The 22,744-nt window shown below is 45.4% G+C and overlaps 1 protein-coding gene across 3 annotated transcripts in view; it reads left to right on the top strand.

Annotated features, from left to right (window-relative positions):
• CSF3R (colony stimulating factor 3 receptor) overlaps window positions 1–22,366 on the top strand; it is a 47,304-nt gene extending 24,938 nt beyond the window's left edge. For all 3 annotated transcript variants that reach the window (XM_058196153.1, XM_058196155.1, XM_058196154.1), the window contains 7 exons: window positions 1,870–2,058; window positions 3,164–3,265; window positions 5,197–5,343; window positions 9,322–9,462; window positions 13,270–13,360; window positions 14,761–14,842; window positions 20,383–22,366. In XM_058196153.1, coding sequence (XP_058052136.1) covers window positions 1,870–2,058; window positions 3,164–3,265; window positions 5,197–5,343; window positions 9,322–9,462; window positions 13,270–13,360; window positions 14,761–14,842; window positions 20,383–20,895 — 1,265 coding nt within the window. In that variant the 3' untranslated portion in view covers window positions 20,896–22,366. The remainder of the gene's footprint in view (window positions 1–1,869; window positions 2,059–3,163; window positions 3,266–5,196; window positions 5,344–9,321; window positions 9,463–13,269; window positions 13,361–14,760; window positions 14,843–20,382) is intronic.
• Window positions 22,367–22,744: the final 378 nt, after the last annotated feature.

The raw sequence follows: 22,744 nt of genomic DNA on the forward strand, positions 1-22,744 counted from the left end.
AACATAGTGACTGAATTACCAGTAGTAGACCAGCAAAATACTGTGGACATAATATATTTTTATATACTTTGTCAAATGCAAGGCATTTGACAATCTACTTCTTGGTAAGCTTTAAAAAATGGAACAGACAGCATCACCACCAGAGGGACTTGTAACTGGCTGACAAACTGTACTCAACAAGTAGTCCTTAATGGGACTACATCCACGTGGAAAGAAGGAAGCAGTGGGGCGCCACAAGGTTCCATCTGAGGCCCAGGACTCTTCAATATCTTCATAGATGATTTAGATGAGGAAATAGAAGGGGAACTTACCAAATTTGCAGATAATACTAAGCTGTCAGGAGTAGCCAACACCCTTCAGACTGGCAGCCCGCGTGCAGGATGTGTCACGTGCAGGACACGCCCACCCCGCAAATTTTACACCCGTGCCCTAGAGGATAGGCTGAAGATCCAGGTGGATCTTGACAGACTTGAACACTTGGCCCTCTCTAACAAAATGAAGTTCCATGTAGAGAAAAGTAAAGCCTTACACTTAGGCAAGAAAAATCACACACCATACCACCGAAACCCAAGACGAAAACCTCCTAGAATGCTATGGATCAATATAAAAGAAAAAAATAGAACGACATTGTCATAGGTCTATACTATAGGCCAGTGATGGTGAATCTTTTCGCACTGACTGCCGAAAAGGGAGTGCTCACACGTCTGGGACACAACCCGGAAGAGAAGCAGCCCAGGGCGCACGCACATGCCTGAAAATGAACTTCTGGTTTCAGCAAGCTACTCTTCCGGGTTTCTGGCACACATGCACACACAACAATCGGCTGACCGGTGCGCATGCTCACGCAGGAAAACAGAAGACCAGCACTTCTAGTTTCCAGCACTACCGCATGCAAAAACGCCAGCTGATCATCACTCGTGCATGCACCCCAGAAACTCGGAAGAGGAACGGGTAATGCCGCACATGCCAGGTAACATGGCTCTGCATGCCACTTCGGGCACACGTGGCATAAGTTCGCCATCACAGGTGTAGGATCCTCTGCTTGGGCAAGGTGTTGGACGAGATGACCTGCAAGGTTCCTTCCAACTCTGTTAATCTGTTAATCCTGTTAAATCTGTTCTTGTATCTTTGATTTTTCCTGCCTAGGTTTTTCCTTGCTTCTTCCAGCCCCAAACCTCCATTTCCTTTTCCATTCACCATTTTAGTAGTAGTAGTATTTATGCTTATTATTATCTTTACTCCCTCCCCCTTTTATTGGGATGACGGTGGAGATTCTGTTGCTGTGTATGTACACTGAGTGCTTCTGTAGCACAGACAAATTCTTATTCTTATTCTTGTCCTCCTCCTCCTTTTCCCCTAGTCCTCCTTTTCTTCTTCTCCTCTCTTCTCCTTTCCTTTTCTTTTTCTTTTCCTTCTTCTCTTTTTCTTTCTTTTTCTTCTTTTTTCTTCTTTTCTTCTTTTTCTTCTTTTCTTGTTCTCTTCCTTTTCTTTTCTTCTCCTCCTCCTTCTCCTTCTCCTCCTTCTTCTTCTTGCAAGCCCTTCCACTGGTTAATTGTTCTCACTCTTAGGAAGTTTCTCCTTAGTTCTTGGTTGGTTCTCTCCTTGATTAGTTACAATTCATTGTTTCTTTCCCTCCCTTATGATGCTTTAGTAAATGGTTTGAATCGTTTGTAGGAGCCCCTCAAATATTGGAACACTGCTGCCATGTCACCCCTTCTTTTTACCAGACTGGACATACCCAATTTTTGCAACCGTTCTTCATATGCTTTAGCCTCCGGCCCCCTAATTCTTTCTGTATTTAATCGCACTTGGCTAAGTAAAGTATTCAATTCAATTCACTTCTACTACATTCTCTCATACTGTACTCAGGCCAGCCTGTGCTCAAGGTCCAGGCCTCCCCCCACAATGAGGAGAGCTTCCAGCTGTGGTGGGATCCTCCAAGGGCCCCAGCAACAGGCTACATCGTTGAGTGGCACCGAGTGACCTCTGCAGCAGAAGGAAGCAACGTTGGGTGGCAAAAGCTACAGAATGGGAGCATCAGAGAAACCCTGATCCAAGGTGATCCACCCCCAGGAGAAGGAGGGGGCACCCTTGGGGAGCGAAGGCAAATCTGCTCTCTGACATTTATCTCGCCAAAGTTTCCCCAACTTGGCTGCACAACTTTGGTCAGATCTGAACCAGGTGGATTTATCATGTTACTTTGTTAACTATGTCTTACCTTCAGACTTTGCTTTTACCCAAACTAGGAAACCTTGACTTTGATAGCTAAGGAGATCCTCCATCATCCAGTTTGTGGTGGTCCCGAAGGTATTTTTTCAAAAAGGCAACTGGATTTTCTTGTTTTTTCTTAGAAAACATTTTGCTTCTCATCCAAGGAGCCTCTTCAGTTTCTTCAGGAAGGAGAAAAACTTTTCCTAATATGTTTCTGAAGAACTGAAGAAACTTCTTGAATGAGAAATAGAACATTTTCTAAGAAAAAAAACCAAGAAAGGTTTTCCAAAACCTTTTGGAAAAAGCGCCTTTGGGACTTGACTTTGAGACGTCTTCCATCTGGCTTTGCACTCTAGTGACAGTGAGATGATCCCCTGCCTACCACTGCTTGGATCCATTGGTCCAGAAAGATGTAAGACATATAAGATGTACTTATATTCAGATGTATTTTAGATGAGAGTTGTCTCTATTCAAGCAGCATTTCATATGGATCCAGTTCTGAGGGGGCATGCAAATGTAACATATATATTTTTTTCACAAGAATAATTGCAGGTTTAGCAGGGCAACATTTTGAAAGGGCACAATCGAGGGCCTCTGTGGCTCAGACTGGTAAGACAGTCTGTTATTAACAGCAGCTGCTTGCAATTACTGCAGGTTCAAGCCCCACTAGGCCCAAGGTTGACTCAGCCTTCCATCCTTTATAAGGTAGGTAAAATGAGGACCCAGATTGTTGGGGGCAATAAGTTGACTTTGTATATAATATACAAATGGATGAAGACTATTGCTTGACATAGTGTAAGCCGCCCTGAGTCTTCGGAGAAGGGCGGGATATAAATGCAAATTTTAAAAAAAAATCAATAGTAGAGCTAACAGCTAAATAGGTGGTGGGAATGTACCCCACTCGACCGCAGCCCTTCAGTCACTACTAATATCTGCCCCTTCTCTGTTTCAGAAAACATTGAACCTTTCCAGCGCTACCAGATCTCCGTCTACCCCCTCTACAGAGACAGAGTTGGGGTGCCCCAATCCATAGAAGCTTACACAAGGCAGAAAGGTGAATCTTCCATATAGGGGCTGCTTCAGCTCAGCATCCACCCAAAGCAGAATTGTTTCCAATTGAAATTTTACATTAAGGGAGGAGAAGCTGTATAATTTCCAATCGTCTCTGGAGGTATTGTTGTTTGAGGAATGGGTTGCAGAAGAAAAATAGCAGTGCAAATTAAGCCTAATAATCAACTTAAATTCCAAAATTATAATAATGTAAGCATTCCACCTTCCCTTCGCAATGCTGTTATCAGAGGATGGTCTGATGAGTCACTATTAGTAAGTAGAATCAGTCAGTAGAATCAGGAAGAACTTTTGCTCATCCAGTTTTAAACTGTTCTGTCTCCTTCCCCGCTTCAGACCCACGAGCTGGCCTTCAGCCAGTGGATTCACGGCTCTTATCAGTCCTGGCAGAGAAATCGCAGCTGCCTGCCAAAGTTCAAACAAATGACTCACGGAGCAAGACTTTCAGCTCTTTTTGAAAGGTTCAGCTAAATTTTTGCTTCCCATGGAGTGAGAACAGTCCCAAAGCTCCTTATATATCCTGTGGGGTGGGGCTCCTGCCCCACCCTTCCTTTTGATGACACCGCCTCTCTAATCTTCTGAAGCATAGGTCAAGCCAAGCTTGATTATTATTATCAGCTGGGTCTGAAGGGGACCAGGGGAAGGGAGGGGAAGGGAGGAATCAGGGGATGACGGCCTCATTACATCCTCCGACTGGTCTGGTTCTGGCTCCTGGAGCCGAACCAAAGGAATCAGTGCTCCTGAGGTAAGCCTTACCAGCCCTTCCCCCTCACTTTTGGATACACTTTTGGGCATGGGGCCAAGTTCGGGGGTTGGAGTCACAACATAAACTTTTTGAGGGGTGACCAGAAGCATTTCAGAAGCAACAAAGATGATTGGGAGCCTGGAGGCTAAAGCATATGAAGAACCATTACAGGAATTGGGTATGTCTACTCTAAGGTGGTGACAGGATACCAGAGGTGACAGGAAAGCAGTGTTCCAATATTTGAGAGGCTGCCACAAAGAAGAGGGGATCAACCTTATCTCCAAAGCACCTGAGGGTAGGACAAGAAGCAATGGGTGGAAACTAAACAAGGAGAGAAGCAACCTAGAACTAAGGGAAAAATTTCCTGGCAGGAAAACAATTAACCAGTGGAACAGCTTGCCTCCAGAAGTTGCAGGTGCTTAAAAACACAGGAGGTTTTTAAGAAGCAATTAGAGAACCATTTGTCTGAAATGATATAGAGTCTCCTACCTCAACAGAAGGTTGGACAAGAAGACCTCCAAGGTCCCTTCCAACCAGGCGTGAAATGCTCTGAAGTCTGCTACCAGTTTGCTTGGCGCGCATGTACACTTTGGTGCATGTGCACTTTGCGTGCTTTGCGCACATGCGCACTGCAGGCACTAAGAAGCCTTTTCTGAGTCTGCAAAGGTAAGTAGAACAGCGAGGGGAGGAACAGCTGTGCCTCACAATTTTAATTCGCTGGAAAGCAGGATTTCCTGCCTTCTAGCAGATATAAATCGTGTGACACAGTTGATTGTCACAATTTTTTTTACTTTTTTTAGCATTTTTTTTATTACTGGTTCCAGTGAATTGGTAGTAAAAAAGTGCTTAAAATGTTTTTAAAAAAACTTCCGAGGATCAGCTGTGCTGCGCGATCGTCAGAACTTTTTTTTTTAGTTTTTTTAGCATTTTTTTATTACTAGTTCTAGCAAACCGGTAGCATTTTTTACTACTGATTCGGGTGAAGTAGCCCGAACCGGTAGCATTTCACCCCTGCTTCCAACTCTTCTATTCTGTTATTCTGGTCCCAGAGACTGCTCATGGGAAGCTGAAGCCTAGTCTCTTCTGTTTACCCAATGGCTCCACCCACCCTCTGCATATTCTTCACTTTGACCTGCAGTTGATCCCCCTCTGATTCCTTCCTGTCTCCACAGCTCCAACCAGAAGCCCAAAACTTCATCCCCAAAACATTGGGGTGTCCACAGCTGAGGTTTCGTGGAATCCTCTCCCTGTTGAAGACCAGAATGGGTTCATCACTGGCTATACTCTCTTCTGGATCGATCCCAGTGAAGAAGCTAGAAGTATGTTTGGCCCCTCTCTGCAATTATGGGGGTAGTGGGTGATTTGTCCCCTCAAAGCAGGGAACCCCTCTGCCTCCATCATTAGCTGCAACTGGATTTCAGCTAAGCAGCCACTGCCTCTAGAGATGCCATGCCCCTGTCAGAGTCTGAATCGGAAGGGGAAGAGGAACGGCTGACAAGAGAGTGAGAGAGTGGATCCATTGGCTGAGGAAGAAACTGGGGAAGTGCAAAGTCAGGCTGGGCAGAGCAGGGGAGAGGTAGAACAAGGGAGAGGGGGTTCAGATGAAGACCAAGGCCCACCCCCTCCTCATCCTAGGCAGCGCAGTGAGGAACGGAGAAGAGAGCAACTTAAGTTGCGTGGCTTACAAGGGAAGAAAGGGACCCGATCCTCTTTACAAGGCACAGCTGCTGATGGAGTTTAAAAGGAAAGGCAAATGGGAGAGGCGGTTGTCGGGAACAAACACTGAGTTCATCTGGTGTTTATTTTAAGTCCTGGCATCCTCCCAACTGGTTTGATTTACTGCTGTGCTACTTCAATTTTGGAATATCCTATTTTGCTTGCCCTGCCAGATTAATTACCTGGTCTTGCCTTGTTGGATTTTTTGTTGAAAGTTTTCTTTTAGTATTGCCAGCCAAAGACTATAACAGGTTGGTGGAAGAGCTTTTTCTCCAGGCCGGAGAGTTGAAAGGGACATTGGGGGCACAGTTGGTGATTATTATTATTATTAAGGGACTCATATCGGTTTTCTGGCTGTGTTGCCTTTGTGTCACACCCAGGGTCATCACAAGATAAGTTCTGGCCCCTTTTGTCTGATGGGACTAGAGCAGGGGTCTCCAACATTGGCAACTTTAGGACTTGTGGACTTCAACTCCCAGAATTCCCCAGCTAGCATGGAGTCCACAAGTTTTAAAGTTATCAAGTTGTCCTAGAGGAAATGGGATGAATCAGTCTCTCTTTCCCTCTCACTGAGAAGGGTTCCAGTGCTGCATCTTGTTTATATCTCTTTAGAAATAAACTCAGAACCCCTCCCTCCATCCTGCCCTCTCTCCACTGCAATAGAAAATTATATCCGAGCCTCTGACCCCAAGACAACTAAAGCTGTGTGAATTGTGCAATAATCTGCAAACCACACATTTGTGTTCAGAACGAATAACAAGCGGTATGGAGAAAGAGGGGAGAAGGCAGATTGTTTAGAAATCCTCTGCACAGGTCAAGATGGCATTTATTCATCCAAAGAATAGGCTCCAAAGGGATATGTAGACAATCCTAGGGGCCGGAATAGCTCAGGCTGTTACGAAGCCTGTTATTAGAACACAGTAGCCTGCAATTACTGCAGGTTCAAGCCCAGCCCAAGGTTGACTCAGCCTTCCATCCTTTATAAGGTAGGTAAAATGAGGACCCAGATTGTTGGGGGGGCAATAAGTTGACTTTGTAAAAAATATACAAATAGAATGAGACTATTGCCTTATACACTGTAAGCTGCCCTGAGTCTTCGGAGAAGGGCGGGATATAAATGTAAACAAAAAAAAACAAAAAAAAATCCTCATTGCTCCAGGGATGAACATCTTTCATTCAATCAGACCTCCAAGTTGGTTTAATTTAAACCAATTTCCACCTCCTCAGGCATTGATCAATTTAAGGAGGAAGTTGCAAAAGAGTTCCCCTCCATCACTTGCTTACTAAATATATTGTTTGCAACTTATGAACATGCTGTACTTGATAGCAATATATTTGTCTCCCTCTTTTAAAGAGCAGGAAGAAATTGAATTCTTCTTTTCAAAAAGTGAACTTAGAAAGTGCAATGGCTCATTAGATCTATTACGGACAGATGAAAAACTAATTTAAAAATGTATAGCTATTATTGAATATCAAAATAGAAGAAGAACAAGTGAAAGAAACAATGCTAGCCTGGGCCAAAAACTTTGGATATGCCATAGAGTTAGATAAATGGCAGAAATTGTGGGACAGAAATTATAAATTAACAATGTCAACTGCCTACAAGGAAAATCTATATAAAATGTTTTATAGGTGGCACTTACCACTAGCAAGACTGGCAAAGATGTTTGAAAACATGTCCGCCAAATGTTGGAAATGTAATCAGAAACTGGGTTCATATTATCATATGTGGTGGACATGCCCAAAGGCAAAAAGATATTGGACTAAAATACACACACAGTTAGAAAAAATGATAAAGCAACATACTGATTTTAAACTAAAAATATTTTTGTTGGGTATTTTACCAGAACAGTATAATAAAGGGAACACATATCTAATTTTACATGTGTTAACAGCAGCAAAAATTGTCTTTGCACAACAGTGGAAAAATGAAGAGATCCCGACAGATGAAAGTGTAATAAATATTAGAATGCGCAGAGATGGACAGATTAACACTAAAAATAAAGAAGAAAGAAACAATACTTTTTAACATGGGACTTGTTTTACCAATGGCTAATTAATAGAAACAAAGGTTAGAAATTAAAAAGATTAAGAGAATGATTAATTATATAATGAAAGTTTTCTAGTATGGGCAAGCTAATGCCACTATTACTGATTATTATTAATGATATATATATTATGATTACCATTATGCTTATTGTCTTTTTGTTGTTCAAAACTAATTGTACTCAGACAACATGCTGTTCATATAGATATTGAGAGGGGTGGGTTTCAGCCGGTTTGGGAAAACCGTTAGTTGTGACCTGCAGGTGGCCACCACCCCTCCACCCTCCCCAGCGCTATGCCGTCCTATTTAGCTGCGTTTTCTAAGCCATGTACATGTGTGCAAGCATGCGAGAGAGCAAAGTACCTGCGCAGAAGCCCCCATGTATGTGCAGAAGGCGTGCGCACGAGTGAAGCGAGCGTGCATGTGCACACACATTTTCTGTGGTGGTTGTTAATTCATGTGCCGCCCACCTCTGGATATTGAGTTTTTTATGTTTAAAAAATGTATGTATGTATGTATGTATGTATGTATGTATGTATTAAATGCAATGGTTCAGTGGTTAAGATGCTGGGCTTGTCAGCTGGAAATCTAACAATCCAGGTTCGAGACCCAAGCACCAGGCAATGGGGTGAGTTCCTGTTCTTTGTTCCAGCTCCTGCCAAGCTAGCAGTTCGAAAACATGCAAATGCAAGTAAATAAATAGGTACCACTTCAGTGGGAATGTAACAGCGTTCTGGGCGCTTTTGACATATAGCTATGCTGGACAGATGACCACATAAAGGCTCTTCAGAAAACGCTGGCTCCTTGGCTAAGAAACGGAGATGGGTAATGTGTCCTAGAGTCAGACATGACTGGACAGGGTGAATGGACAGGGTCAATTACCTTTAAGAAATTGGACCTTTCTTTTCAAAAAGTGAACTTAGATGAAAAGCAGCCTAAATTCTGACAAGATGGAAGGATCTTAGTCCAAATAAAATATCTTCAGTCCAATAAGCAGGAAATTGGGTAGAAAAGATTTGCAGGGAGGAGCATTGGGGAAGCAGCTTATCAGGCCTCCCACCCGGCCATTTGGTGTGCCTGGAGCACACCGAAAGAGACAAGTCGCACTCTTTTTGATAATAACTGATTTGACAGTAAAAACCTGTATTGAATATCTCCTGGATAGTGAGGTGGGCAGTATATAAATTAATAAATAGATAACCGAGCACTTCTAAATACTTTTGCTGCTTGGGTCAGTAATATTCAAAGAGAAAGAATAGTGTCTTCTAGATGTGTTAGAAGATACTAACTAATATGGCATTGCCAGTGGTTAAGGAATGATAGGGGTTGATTTTAACAGACAATTTCCTGGAGTGCTACAGGTTGCCCTGTCTTTGCCAAGGTGCTGATCAGCAATACCTGATCACCACAAGCACAGAGAGAAACCTTTAGGAGGAGTCTGAAGAACAGAACGGTACCTCCCATCATTATTGTTCTACTGCCTTCCTTTTCACTTCTGAAACAATAGCAAAGTATGGCCAACTTTTTTCTTCAGGTGTTGCTGTGAATGCTTCTGTAAACATCCTGACCATCTCAGGTCTTCGGCCTTCAAGGATGTACAGCCTGCACCTCATGGCCTCTACAATGGGTGGGAGCACCAATGGGACCAGCCTTGTGATCACCACCAAGGACATGGGTAAGGAAACTCCTGGCCGTTTGGGGTTGGGAAACTTAACTGGGGCCGTGGAAATGGAAAGCCAGAATTATTAGGCCTTATAAGTCAATAAGCCTTTTGAGAATGTAGGATTTTCCCAGAGGTGTAAAGGATGCAAGTAGTCCTAGGCATACAACTACAGTTGGGACCCTAACTAGGTCGTTGAGCAAAGAGATTGTTGACAGACATTACATGTGCATTTCTCTCTGTGATTGCTACCCCAGCACTCCTGGTGGTGACGGTTAATAATCTTGCAGATGGTTTAGCAGAGTCCCGGGCAAGGAGCATGGGGCTCTTGGGGGGTGCGGGAGATGCTGTGGGAGGTCCCGCACAAGCCGCCTGTGAGCTGGGGGTGCTGAGTGTGGAGCAAAGCCACCCCAGCCTGACCCTGCAGTACAGCACCCACCGGGGGCAGTGCTGGGGGTGGGCCTAGAGGGGAGACCTGAGGCCTTCCGCAGTCTAGGCCATTTGCCATCACCTCCAGCGTTCCCGCAGTGCTTTGGACGCCTCATTCTCCAAATCGAGCAAAGCTTGGGAAATCTGGCTGGGATTGCGGAAGGTCCTGGGCCCTGGTTCAGCCCCAGCCTTGACGCTGCCAAAGGCTATTGTGCAAGGCAGCCTAAACTGGGGGGAGACTGGGGGGGTGGAATTGCAGCGCCCCGCAGTTATAAATGTGGGTAGGCTGCCAAGCACCCAAATTTTGCTCACATGACAGCGGGGCTGCTGCAGCACTGAACAAATGGTTGTAAGTTGAGGACTGCCTGTACGTCAGCCCTACAAGGTAGACTAGACTAAGAAATCAAGGCCACTTTGGCAAGTGTTACTTTTACTGTAACAGCTCTAGGAACAGAATCTTGCAGTTCGGAGTGCGTTTCTTCCTCCCTCCCTTTCTCCTCATGGGAACTAAGGAAAGCCTCCCAGAGGTGTCTTCTCATGCCCCCCCCTTCCCATCGCTTGACTGGTGGCTGTTCTGCCTCTCACCCTTCCCAGACATTCTTTTTGCCCGCTGCAGCAGGGCTTCTTTGAATATATTTCTTAATTTATCAAAATACAAAATGCAGATATAAAAAGAAAAAAATAAAATAATGGGAAAAGGGGGAAGGAAAGGGGTAAGGAAAAGAAGAGAAAGAAAAGCACTGACTTCCAGCTCTTTTTGGCACAGTAGAATAAGGTAATAACATACACAACAACTTTTTACTTACAGATAATATATACTAGCCATTTCTATAATAACAACAGCCAAACCCAAAACCAAAGTTTATTTTTTCCCCACCTACATGTGTTTCTTAAAGTGTGGTCCAAGCAGCCCTGGAGGTCCCTCCACACCATCTCACAGGTCCACAAAAATCTAAATAATAGAATAGAATGGCATGGCATGGCATGGCATGGCATGGCATGGCATAGCATAGCATAGCATAGCATAGCATAGCATAGCATAGCATAGCATAGCATAGCATAGCATAGAATAGAATAGAACAGAATGAGAGAATATAGCAGAAGTGAATTGAACTGAATACTTTACTTAGCCAAGTGTGATTAAATACAGAAAGAATTAGAGGTCTGGAGGCTAAAGCATATGAAGAACAGTTGCAAAAATTGGGTATGTCTAGTCTGGTAAAAAGAAGGGATGACATGGCAGCAGTGTTCCAATATTTGAGGGGCTCCTACAAATGATTCAAACCATTTACTAAAGCATCATAAGGGAGGGAAAGAAACAATGGATTGTAACTAATCAAGGAGAGAACCAACCTAGAACTAAGGAGAAACTTCCTAAGAGTGAGAACAATTAACCAGTGGAAGGGCTTGCAAGAAAGAAAAGGAGGAGAAGGAGAAGGAGGAGGAGGAGAAAAGAAGAAAAAGAAGAGAACAAGAAAAGAAGAAAAAGAAGAAAAGAAGAAAAAGAAAGAAAAAAGAATAGAATAGAATAGAATAGAATAGAATAGAATAGAATAGAATAGAATAGAATAGAATAGAATAGAATAGAATAGAATTCTTTATTGGCCAAGTGTGATTGGACACACAAGGAATTTGTCTTGGTGCATACGCTCTCAGCGTACATAAAAAGAAAAGATACCTTCATCAAGAATCATAAGGTACAATACTTAATGATAGTCATAAGGTACAAATAAGTAATCAAATCATAATAAGCAATCAAATCATATGTTGGCATTATTTGCCAGATATTGAAGATAGCAATAGCACTAGACTGCTTCACATTGTTAATTTTATTTTATTTAGTAACTATTCTACAAATGCACAATTTAAAATTTTAACACAGTATACTGTATATTGATAAATATAACCAGTACAAACAAAAGCTCTTTTGGGGTCCTTCATAATTTTTTTAAGTGAGAAGGGGTCCTGAGATTAAAAAAATTAACAAAAACAGATATACAGAATGGTTGGCTAAAGATGGCTCATTGTTCTGATTCAATGCCTCATAATAATGCCCCTTTGTCCTCCCTGGCCCGGAGCCTGATTCTCCCATTCTCCTGGTGCTTTTCTGCGGGGGTCTCCAAACCTGGTCACTTTAAGGCTTGCAGACTGGCAGGCTAGGGAATTCTGAGAGTCTGTCCCCAAGTCGTCTTTTTTTTTAATAGTTTTATTAAGCTTTTTACTTTTAAAAAAACAGAAAAGAAAAAAAAAGAACAAAGACAAAACAGAAAATATTGCTGAAATAAAGAACTGTATATTACCAACTATTATTAACCTTATAGTATTGATTGTGTACATAAATAGAATGTTAATGTTTGTATTTAGTAGAAGAATTGAACAAAAACATGCATGTCGATACAGAAGGCTGTAGAAATAGCATATAATGTATTGTTATGGTCCCCAAGTCTTAAAGTGGCCAAGTTTGGAGACTGCTGCTTTTGAGAACTTTGGGAGGCATCAGCAATTCACAAGATTGAAACCTGCTCATCCTTTTGCCTTCAAAAAAATATTTTTATGTTGCTGTTCTTACTGTGAAAGGAACAACCAAAGGCCTTAGGAGAGGCAAAGGAGATTATTTCTTCTCCCTGAACCCTCCAGAGAGACGGCATCCTTGAAGAGTCATGGGATTTTCTCCATCTGGGGACTCTCCGCCTCAAAGGAAGTGGTTAGTTGGGGCCAATTCCTTCAGGGCTTCCTACTCCCATCCATCAGTTGTTACAAGCCCATCCGTGTAAATGCAAATAGCCCTCGACTTACAACAATTCATTTACTGACTGTTCAAAGTTACAACGGCACTGAAAAAAGTGACTTACGACCGTTTTTCACACTTACTCGTTGCAACATTCCCATGGTCACGTGATCAAGATTCAGATGCTTGGCAACTGGCTCATATTTATGATATGCCAGGATCACGTGATCACTTTTTGTAAGCTTCTGACAAGCAAAGCCAATGGGCAAGCCAGATTCACTTAAAAACCGTGTTACTGACTTAACAACTGCAGTGATTCATTTAATACTCGCCAATTGTGGCAAGGAAAGTTGTAAAATTGGGCAAAACTCACTTGAGAACTGTTTCATGGCCACATAAATATTGGGCTCAATTGTGGTCATAAGTCAAGGCCTTCCTCTAAATTGCACAACCTCATTCTTCCACATCCACTTACAAAGTATCACTTGGATGAAGTGCTAGTTCATTTTTACTTTGATCAAAGACCAGCAGACACAACAATGCAGCCAGTTGGCTTATGGGCACAGACTCTCTGAACCGGGCACACCGCAGGGTTCCACTTTAGTTCCATGTGTGGGAGATGGTCACTAATCCACCCATACCCAACACCTTGCTCTCTCTTCCAGAATACCTGGACATCACCATTGTGTACTTACTCATTGGGCTGCTCTTGGCCATGATAATTGGCATGGTCATCTGCTTTCAGAAGAGCAAAAGGTATGTGGAGGAGCAAGTCAGAAGCTGCAGAGGGTCACTTTGTCGCCTGAGTTTAGACTCCCATGGACAAGTACAGGAGGCAGCAGAGAGACCCAGCCAGGGACAGGGGGGTGGTGGCCAGAGGCAAAGCAGGGGAAAAAAATCCTATGGCAACAAAGGAGGGGGGAGGGCAAAGACCATAGCTGTCTAAGAACTTTGCACACCTTTGGATGTGAAGGTGAAAGGTGGCAGGCAGAGAGGATTGGAAAAGTTCTTCTTTGAAAGAGAGGGAGGGGGCATGCGTGAACTTCACTCCCACATCCTCTCTAAAGGTTTTTGTCAATCCATGCCAGAACATTTCCGTTTCATGGGGTACTTAGGGTTAGCCAAGTCCAGGAAGGAAAGGCTAGCAGCCTGGGGGAAGGGAACATGATGGTGTTTCCTTCAAACTGAGATCAGCTCCTCTTGACATCTAATCATGAAACAAGGCGAGGAGGAGTTTAGAAGAGGCTCCAACAATGAGCAACAACTGGTGCCACGATTTGGGGGGAGCACTAAATGCCACTAAATGTTTTCAAGAATGTACTTATCTAAAAACTAAAAAAACAAAAGATGCTAGTATGAAACAAAAGAATGCTTGCTGAACCAGAGGTCACATGTAGGACCCAGAATGTGTAAAGACCCCAAACTCACCCAATCACGTAGCTGCACAGATTCCACTTTTATTATTTTATAAGGCAGCAAACATACTGAATAGCCCTTCCTCCTCCTGTTTTCTCCACAACAAAAACCGTAGGAGCTGGATTGGGCTGAGAGAAATGACTGTGAGAGTGACTATATATATAAAGAGAGAAATGACAATATAGATTGGGGGTCTCCAACCTTGGTCCCTTTAAGACTTGTGCACTTCAACTCCCAGAGCCCCTCAGCCAGCAAAGCAAAGCTGGCTGAGGAACTCTGGAAGTTGAAGTCCACAAGTCTTAAAGGGACAAAGGTTGGAGACCCCTGATATAGATGATGATATACCTGACTGGCTCAGGAATTTTGGGAGTTGAAGTCCACAAGTCATAAAAGGGCCACAGTCCCCCACACCTGATCTAGCTTAAGATATAGTGTATGTGTGTGTTTGTGTGTGTGTATTGCAGATTGTGTGAAGACAAGATCCCAAACTCATATGTATGAGTTTGTATGTATGTAGGATAGAATTTCCCTCCTAGGGAGCTATTTCTCCTGAGAGAAAATTCCCTGACCCACGTTCCAGATATCTGTGTTGATGTGTTGTGTTGACAGGTTGTGTTGATTCACATATTAGACAGGAGCACAACAGGGAATGACCAAGATCAGGGTGTAGAGCTTCTCTCTGGCCATCAGAACTCCAGACTAACCGGGTGCTTCTCTTTCCCTCCCCAACTCACCCTCAGGATGAAGACGCAGTTCTGGCCCAGTGTCCCTGACCCAGCCAACAGCAGTCTGGGCAAATGGGCCCCCGCTGTTCTGCAGGAGGTAAATCTGGAAGCCGCTGAGACAAACGGCTGCTCTTCCTTCTGCAGCAGCTGCTGCTTCTTTATGAACCTTCCATCCAGACAGATGTATCGGCACCACTGCATGAGCGACCCTGCCCACTTTCATTTGCAAATGTGTGTTCTGATTGACAGCTCACTTAACCTCGTTTCCTTACTACCGGCCAGGTGTTTTGCACTTGATGTATCCACTCCTTAAGGGAAGGTATTGTGGGTTCTTCTGCTGGTAGTTCTGGCATTGGGTTGAATTCCTGGCCGGTGGCAACTCTAAATGGGGTGAATCCAGTGCTGAAGTGCACTGCGTTATTATAAGCAACCTCTGCAAAAGGCAAGAGGTCGGTACAATTATCTTGTTGGTAGTTGATGAAGCAATCTTGGATACTGCTCTAGAACCCCATTCATTCGTTCTGTCCCCCCATTCGTTTGAGGATGATGACAGAACTCAGGCGTTGATCAGTACCCAAAAGGCTTAGGAAAGCTCTCCAGAACTTTGATGTGAATTGGAACACACACACAGGGTCAGATATAATCCTCTGGGGGGATCCATACAATCGATATATCTGGTGGAGGAACATTTTGGCTAGAGTTTTGACAGTGGGGATTTTCTGGCAAGGTATGAAGTGGACCTGCTTGGAAAACAGGTCTGTCAGTGCCCCAATGGCAGGGTTTTCTACACTGTCCAGCAGTTCTACTATGAAATCCAAAAATCTCTCTCCATGGTGCTGACGGTTCGGCTACTGTTTGCAGCAGCCCTGGCAGTTTTTCTTGCCTTCTCATTGTGGCTACATAGACAGTACAACTGGCCACATAGTTTTCTAATCCAAAGTGGCCGCCTAGCTTTGAATTGGGACAGGCTTTCATGAGGTTGGGTCTCTGGCTAGCTGGGACATACATTTTCCCTCCCATCTATGTCAGGCCGTCTTTTAGCAAGCAAGTGTTCTTATGAGCCTGGAACCAGTCATCTGTGAGGAGTGCCTGTTTAAATGCTTGTGTGGTAGCATTGTCAGTTGGTAGGTCCAGTTTTTCTTGCGCCCTGGTCATTACTTTAGCGGCTAGCTGGGAAGCTGGGAGCAAGAGCTTGACTATCTCTGACTTGGTGCTATTGTACTGGGGCATTCTGGATAGGGCATCGGCTAGGAAGCTCTTTCTCCCAGGGAGGTATTTGAGAGTGAAGTCGAAGTGCTTGAAATACTGGGCCCAGCATACTTGCTTTGGGGACAGTTTCCATGGGGTCTTAAGGCCTCCAGATTTTTGTGGTCAGTCCAGACCTGAAAGGGGATTTTATTCCCTTCCAAGAAATGTCTCCATGTAAGAAGAGGCCATGGAACAGCATATGCCTCTTTCTTCCAAATGGCCCATCTGCATCTGTTAGTTTTTTGGAGGTGTATGCACAGGGCTGTAGTTGGATGGCCTTGACTGCTACATTGCTCGCATCTGCTTGGATGACAAAAGGTTTTTCTGGGTCTGGGTGCTTCAGCACTGGTTCTGCTGAGAACAACCACTTTAGGTTTTCAAATGCCACTTGACATTCCATAGTCCAATTCAGTGGCTGCCTTGATTTGGGTTTAATCCCCTCCCCCACCTTTTAGTTTTTAGTAAGTTGGTGATTGGAAGTGCAATTTGTGTGAAAGCCTGGATGAATTGCCAGCAGAAATTGGCAAACCTCAAAAAACTCAGCCGTTGTCTACATGTGCAGAGAGGGGCCCATTCCACCACTGCCCGCACTTTTCCAGGGTCCATTTCTATACCTTTGTGGGAGATTCTGTATCCTAGGTAGTGTATCTTCTCTTTGTGAAGCTCACATTTTGAAAGTTTTGCATAAAACTCGTCCAGCTTCGAGAAAATCTTTCCCTTGGAGAGGTGAGCCAACATGTCCTTCATCAGGGGAAGGGAGTATACATTTTCCATGCTTACTCCATTCAGATTTTTATAATCCACTCATAAGCAGAAAGACCCATCCTTCTCCCAGAACAGTACTGGGGCTGCAATTTTGGGTCAAGCCGGCTCAATGAACCCCCAGGCTAAGTTCCTATCTATAAATGGCCGCAGTTCCTTGAGCTCCCTTGGAGACACAATATAAAGCTTTGGTTTTGGTAGTTTTGTCCCCAGGAGTAGCTCAATGGCACAACCTGTGGGGCAGTAAGGGACCTCATTGGAGCTCTTTTTGCTGAACACTTCAGCTAGGTCTCTATACTCCCGGGAGATGCCCTGCATTGACTTGCCTTTCCCAGCAGCTGCCGTTTCTTTCTTTGGGCTCCCCCACAGTTCCTCCCCTTGGTCATCTGGTCCAGTTACTCCCCACTGGAATCTCAGGATCCCCTCTTTCCAGTTTACTCTGGGATTCCACTTCTTTAGCCAGGGGAGCCCTAGGACCAATGGCCACTCCATTGTCACAATGAATGGGAATCTTCTGTTGTGGGTCCCCATAGCTATTTCCAGGGGCTCCATAGTGAAAATGGTCAGTTCCCTGCCCACGACTGACCCATCTAGCTGGTAAAACACCACTAGAGTCCTTAGCTTTCATAAGCAAATGCCCAATCTCCCCACCAAAGTCAAGCTTATTAAACACCAGGTGCCCCCCAAGTCCAGGACGGCTGACAGTTTTACTCTCCTTTTCTGGCTGGGGATGAATAGTCTTAGGGGCAGTGTGACCGGTTCGACCAGTTCACTTACCAGCGGGTCGTCTCCTGAGTCATTTTTGAATGGGCTGGGGTCCTCTCCTGGCAGGACCGGAGTTCCCTCCCCCAGCTTTGCTAGTGGGTGAAACTCCATGGCTTCTCCGCTTCTCAGTCCGATGTCTTTTCCACGTGGGGTGGCTTTCGCTGGTTTTCCACTTGACAAGCGTTCGGACTTCCAGGCCAGGGTCTTTGAGCATTACTCAGCTGTGTGGTGCCCATCTTTTCCACACTTGAAACAGGTGGCTGACTGCGGTGGGAGGGCGGTTTGCGGCTTGAACAGCTCTTGCTTCCCTTGGATTGGGGATCTCTTCCAGGTTCTCCCAGCTCAGTACTGGTTTCTGGTAGGTAAATCTCCACCTCTTCTGCCAAAATATACCAATTGTGGAGGCGGTTTGGGATTCCGCGGGCCAGGTAGGCATGGTAGAGGTCATCATTCAGCCCATCTTTAACCAGCTCACCAGGATGTCTTCTGGCCAGTCTACTTGGCAGGTGAGGTCTCGGAACTCTTCAGTGTGTTCAGTCACCAGCCGGCGACCCTGCTTCATGGTCCTGATCTGGTCATGGGCCTTCCGATCTATTAGGGGGTCTTCGAATCAGTGATGGAGTGCCATCATGAAATGGTCAAAGTTTCGCAACTCTGGGGCATCAACATTGTGGAGAGTCACCATCCACCTGGCTGCTGCTCCTTCCAGGGCCAGGATGACGATTCTGACTTGGGCGCCCTGCGTTTGGAAATCCTGCCTGTATTTCTGCATGTATGTCTACTGCTGCGGGTTGCAGTCATACTTCATATCCAGCCTTCCGTTGTAGGGTGGGGTTCTTGCCAGCCCCGGGGCTTTTGCAGGGACCGGTGCTGTGTGTGGTTGGTTCACCGGTATGGCTGCTGGCCCCATTTCCCCATCTGCTGGGTCCATGGCCACTGGACCAGGGGTGGCAGTTCTGGCTCCATCAGCAGCTGCTGCTGCTTCGCCTCCTCCCTCTTGGCAGTCCAATTCCCCCTGAGCTCTCAGGTTCTCAGAAGCCTCCATCACAAACTGCATGAAGTGTCTTTTAAGTTGCTGATCCCTGGCCGGTTCCTCAGCCAGGTCCTCTTCATCCCACAGGGCGTCCAGCTCACATTTCCAGCCTGGTTGCCAGCCACCTTGGGTGAGGGTGACACCTTTAGTTCTTCCATCCCAATTGTCTTTCTTCCCCACTCCAATCAACCATCTCGGTTTTGTGGGATGCTCCAGAGTGGCCTCATCTTCTATAGGGCCTTCGAAGGTTGCATCTGGCTGGGTGGTGTTAGAAGTGTCACCCCAGCACTCTCCCTCTCTGTGCTCGCCGCTTTGCTCGGACATGGCTTGCAGGGTCCTCTCGGTAGAGCAAGTGCTTCTCCGGGCTGACCACTTTTGCAGATCCTGCTTTATGTAAGGACTTGCCTTTCCTCTCAGCTCAAGAAAGTCGAACTCTTGAAGCACTTGGCATTTCAAAAGGAAGCTTTTATTGAAAGGAAAGTGATAGCCAGACAAAGAATGCAAGATCTGAGGATTCCCATGCAATTCCATTAAATTAAAACGGTTAGAGACCCCTTCCCTCAGTCCTGTATTGAATAGGCCAATCCACAGGTGTGAAATTGTTTTGAGAATCGCAGGCTGAGAAGGTGATAAGAAGCTGTTCTCAGGCTCGCTGGAGGCTCCGGAGCTGAGACAAAACAGATGGTCCTCCCCCCTTTCGTTCCCAGGAAGGTAAATCAAAGTATAGGATAGACAGGCACCAGGAAGAAGGTTATAAACTGGGGAATGCCTCCAGGCCCCCTCCCCACCAGAATGGCAGCATCCCCATAGGGATCTATGAGACTTGACAGATTCTCAGCTTCAGTAAGAACTGGAGTCTCTCCAGTTTCCCCAGAGCCATTCCAGGCAACCCGTCTCTTGAAGACTGCTTGCTGGTATAGCCAGAGGGTAAGGTAATGGCTTGGGACCAATTGCTAAGTGCAAAATCATGTGACCATGACAGACTTATGATCTGATTTCTTGTTTGGTCACTAAGTGGAACATTACAAGACCACAATTTATGATTTTATTTATTTGTTTGTTTCTATCCCATCTTTATTATTTTTACAAATAATTCAACGTGGGGAGCATACCTAAGAGTCTTTCTCCTCCGATTTTCTCCACAACCACCACCCTGTGAGGTAAAATGAGATAGAGTGACTGGCCCAAAGTTACCCAACCTGCTTCCATGCCTAAGGTGGGACTAGAACTCACCATCTCAAAGTCACCCAGCTGGCTGGCTTTCATGGCTAAGGAAGAATTCACGGTCTCCCGCTTTCTAGTCCAGGGGTCTCCAACCCTGGTCCCTTTAAGACTTGTGGACTTCAACTCCCAGAGTCCCTCAGCCAGCAAAGCTTTAAGCAAAGCTGGCTGAGGAACTCTGGGAGTTGAAGTCCACAAGTCTTAAAGGGACCAAGGTTGGAGACCCCTGTTCTAGCCTGCTACATTCATCACTAAATCAAACTGGCTTTTATTTCGGCATTCTCTGTTAACTTTGCTTGTGGCAAGCTAGTTGCAAAGCACACAAATAGCCACCATGTGAGTATTGTACGAGGACAGATCACAAAAGTATTTTGTCTACTGTTGTAACTTCAGTCACTAAATAAGGCAGTCAGTAAACAAGGACTACCTCTAAAGCCTTCCTGACCCATGATAGTCTACCTCTGAATGAAGATGTTGGAAATGAACATCCCCAACAGAAAGTGTTTAAGGACAGAACCCACCCACCCCTTTGGACTCAGCCAGGACTAGGTTTCCTTAGTGGCCACCCTGCCGTCACTCATCGTCCCTTCTCCTGCCTTTTTCCTCAGGAGACCCTGGAGGCCCCCAAGGCATGCGAACTCAGCCCCATCATCGTTTCTGCCATCCTAGTGATTGAAGCTGAGGAGAAGAAGTGCCTCTCCTGTGGGAAGAGTGAGCCCAGCCCAGCCATGGAGGACAGCCCAGGAGCCCTCTCCGACTCTGGTGCCCATGAAGCCAAAGGAGCTGTGCCAACTGGGGGCTCGGGGCCAACCTCCTACATGAATAACCCAGAGCCTGTTCAGTATGCCAAGGTGCTGGGGGGCAGCTACCGCACTCAGCAAGAAGCCTCGCCTACCATCTATATACGCTCCAGCTCCAGGCAGCCTCTGCTCCACAGCCTGAACCCCAGCCCAAAGTCCTACAAGAACCTGTGGTTCCACAGAGACCAGCCCGAGCGAGTCACCCCCTCCAGCTTCCAAGAGGAGACTGTTTTCTTGGATGGGGCCTTGCTGGATTTTCCATTGCTGCAGGGGCTCAAAATTGATGGCGATGAAGACCTCTGCGACTTCCGACGGCTTTAAGGACCCAGCTGGAGTCACAGGGCTGCAAGAGAGAGCAGCCTACTCTTTTTTGGCTTCTTCTCTTCTTCCTTCTCCTCCCTGAGAGCCATTAGTTTGTGTTTGAGACTATAATGAGGCCAGGAAGCTGGGAAAGATAGGCGGTGATCCTAGGGAAGAGCCACGTTTCTGCAGGCTCGGAAGCAGCCATGCTTTAGTTTAGAGCAGGGGTCTCCAAACTTGGAACTTTAAGGCTTGTGGACTTCAACTCCCAGAATTCCTCAGCCAGCCATGAAGTTGAAGTCCACAAGCCTTAAAGTTGCCAAATTTGGAGACCCCAAGTTTGGAGATGAGTAGAAGGCAACCTCAGGGAGGTGTGAATTTTGGATTTTCATTTCTGCTGCTTCAGAAGCTGCCAGAGGCACTGAGGTGACCTGAGGGCTTCTCCAGGGATGGGAACCAGCCTATTTGGAGGTGCTAGAACGAAGTTCGGAGATTAGGTAAAAATTAGGTGTCTTGACATTTAACATTTTTACAGTTTTAAAACGCTGCACCATTCCCAATCTGCAGAACTCCTGGTGCTACAAGGGCTGTAGACGCAGCTCAATGTCTGTAAGCTCCCCACCCCAACTTTTGCGTCATCTTTTTGCAACTGTTAGATACTCAGCCTTGCTGAGTATCCTCTGTTCTCATGACTTCTGCTCCAATCTGAATAGATGAGCCACAGCCCTTATTTCAAGCCACTCCTGTAGAATGGACAATCCTCCTTCCCAGTGGCTTCTTTTGACACTGTGTGTCAACGAAGTACGTTGACAGCCTGGTGATGCTGCCTAGCTGGGTAATGTCTGCAGGCAAATAAGCCAGCTCAGAGAATACTAAGGACTCCACAGTTCAACCCTGAGCTATAAATTCTATTGATGGTTCCAATGTTTACTGAACTCCCCAATCTGGAACCCCAAAAGAGAGTAATCTTTCAGTTCAGTAATCTTGGCAGGAAGGCCCATGTCTCCATTACTCAGGACTTTGGTACCATTTTGGCTACTGGTCTTTTGCCACCCAGCACCATGCAGACCATCCCCTAAACTGCCAAATGTCCACAGAAGAATCCTCTCAGCTATTGAAATGATGTCGATGCTCGTGGAGAAGCACCAGCTGAGAAAGAGCCACAGCTTAGCATGCCCACAGCAGCAGGGATACAAAGGAAGGAGTAGAAGGAAGCGATGGGCACGAAGAAGGGTGAGAAAGAAGTAGGTGTTTCTGGGCCGGGCTACGGCTGTTGCTATGATGGTCTCTGACTGACTTGCAATGAGGACTCAGTCAAAGACACAGGATGGCTGCAAGAGGACACCAAGGAACGGAGAAGAGACGGTTCATTGGGAGAACTCCCTCATCCCTTCGAAATGCTTTTTCCACAACTGCTGCTATTATTTATCATGTATATAAAACACTGTACATTAAAGGTGCTCTTGTATTGTCCTCATCTGAACTCCAAGGAAAATTCCTTGTTCTTTTCTTCCTGTCACATAGCCAGAAACTAACTGACACATCACTGATTTACATAGATTTGCACGGCTGCTCATATCACCATAGTGACTTTGGGCAACAAAATATGCAAAATGTTTTCGACATTGGTGGGATCCAAATTTTTTAACCACCAGTTCTGTAGGTGTGGCTTATTTTGGGGCGTGGCTAGCTGGTCATGTGACTGGGTGGCCACGGCTATGTGCATAGAAACTACTCAGAGAGCTAAAAAAAGTCATTCTGACTGGTCCTCGCACTTTTGACTGGTCCTCGCACTTATGACCATCCTTACATTTATGCCTGTTGCAGCATTCTTAACAACTGTGTCTTCATAACTGCTTCTCTTCACCAC

This window comes from Ahaetulla prasina, chromosome 10 (genome assembly GCF_028640845.1).
Source record: "Ahaetulla prasina isolate Xishuangbanna chromosome 10, ASM2864084v1, whole genome shotgun sequence".
NCBI classification, from domain to species: Eukaryota; Metazoa; Chordata; class Lepidosauria; order Squamata; family Colubridae; genus Ahaetulla; species Ahaetulla prasina.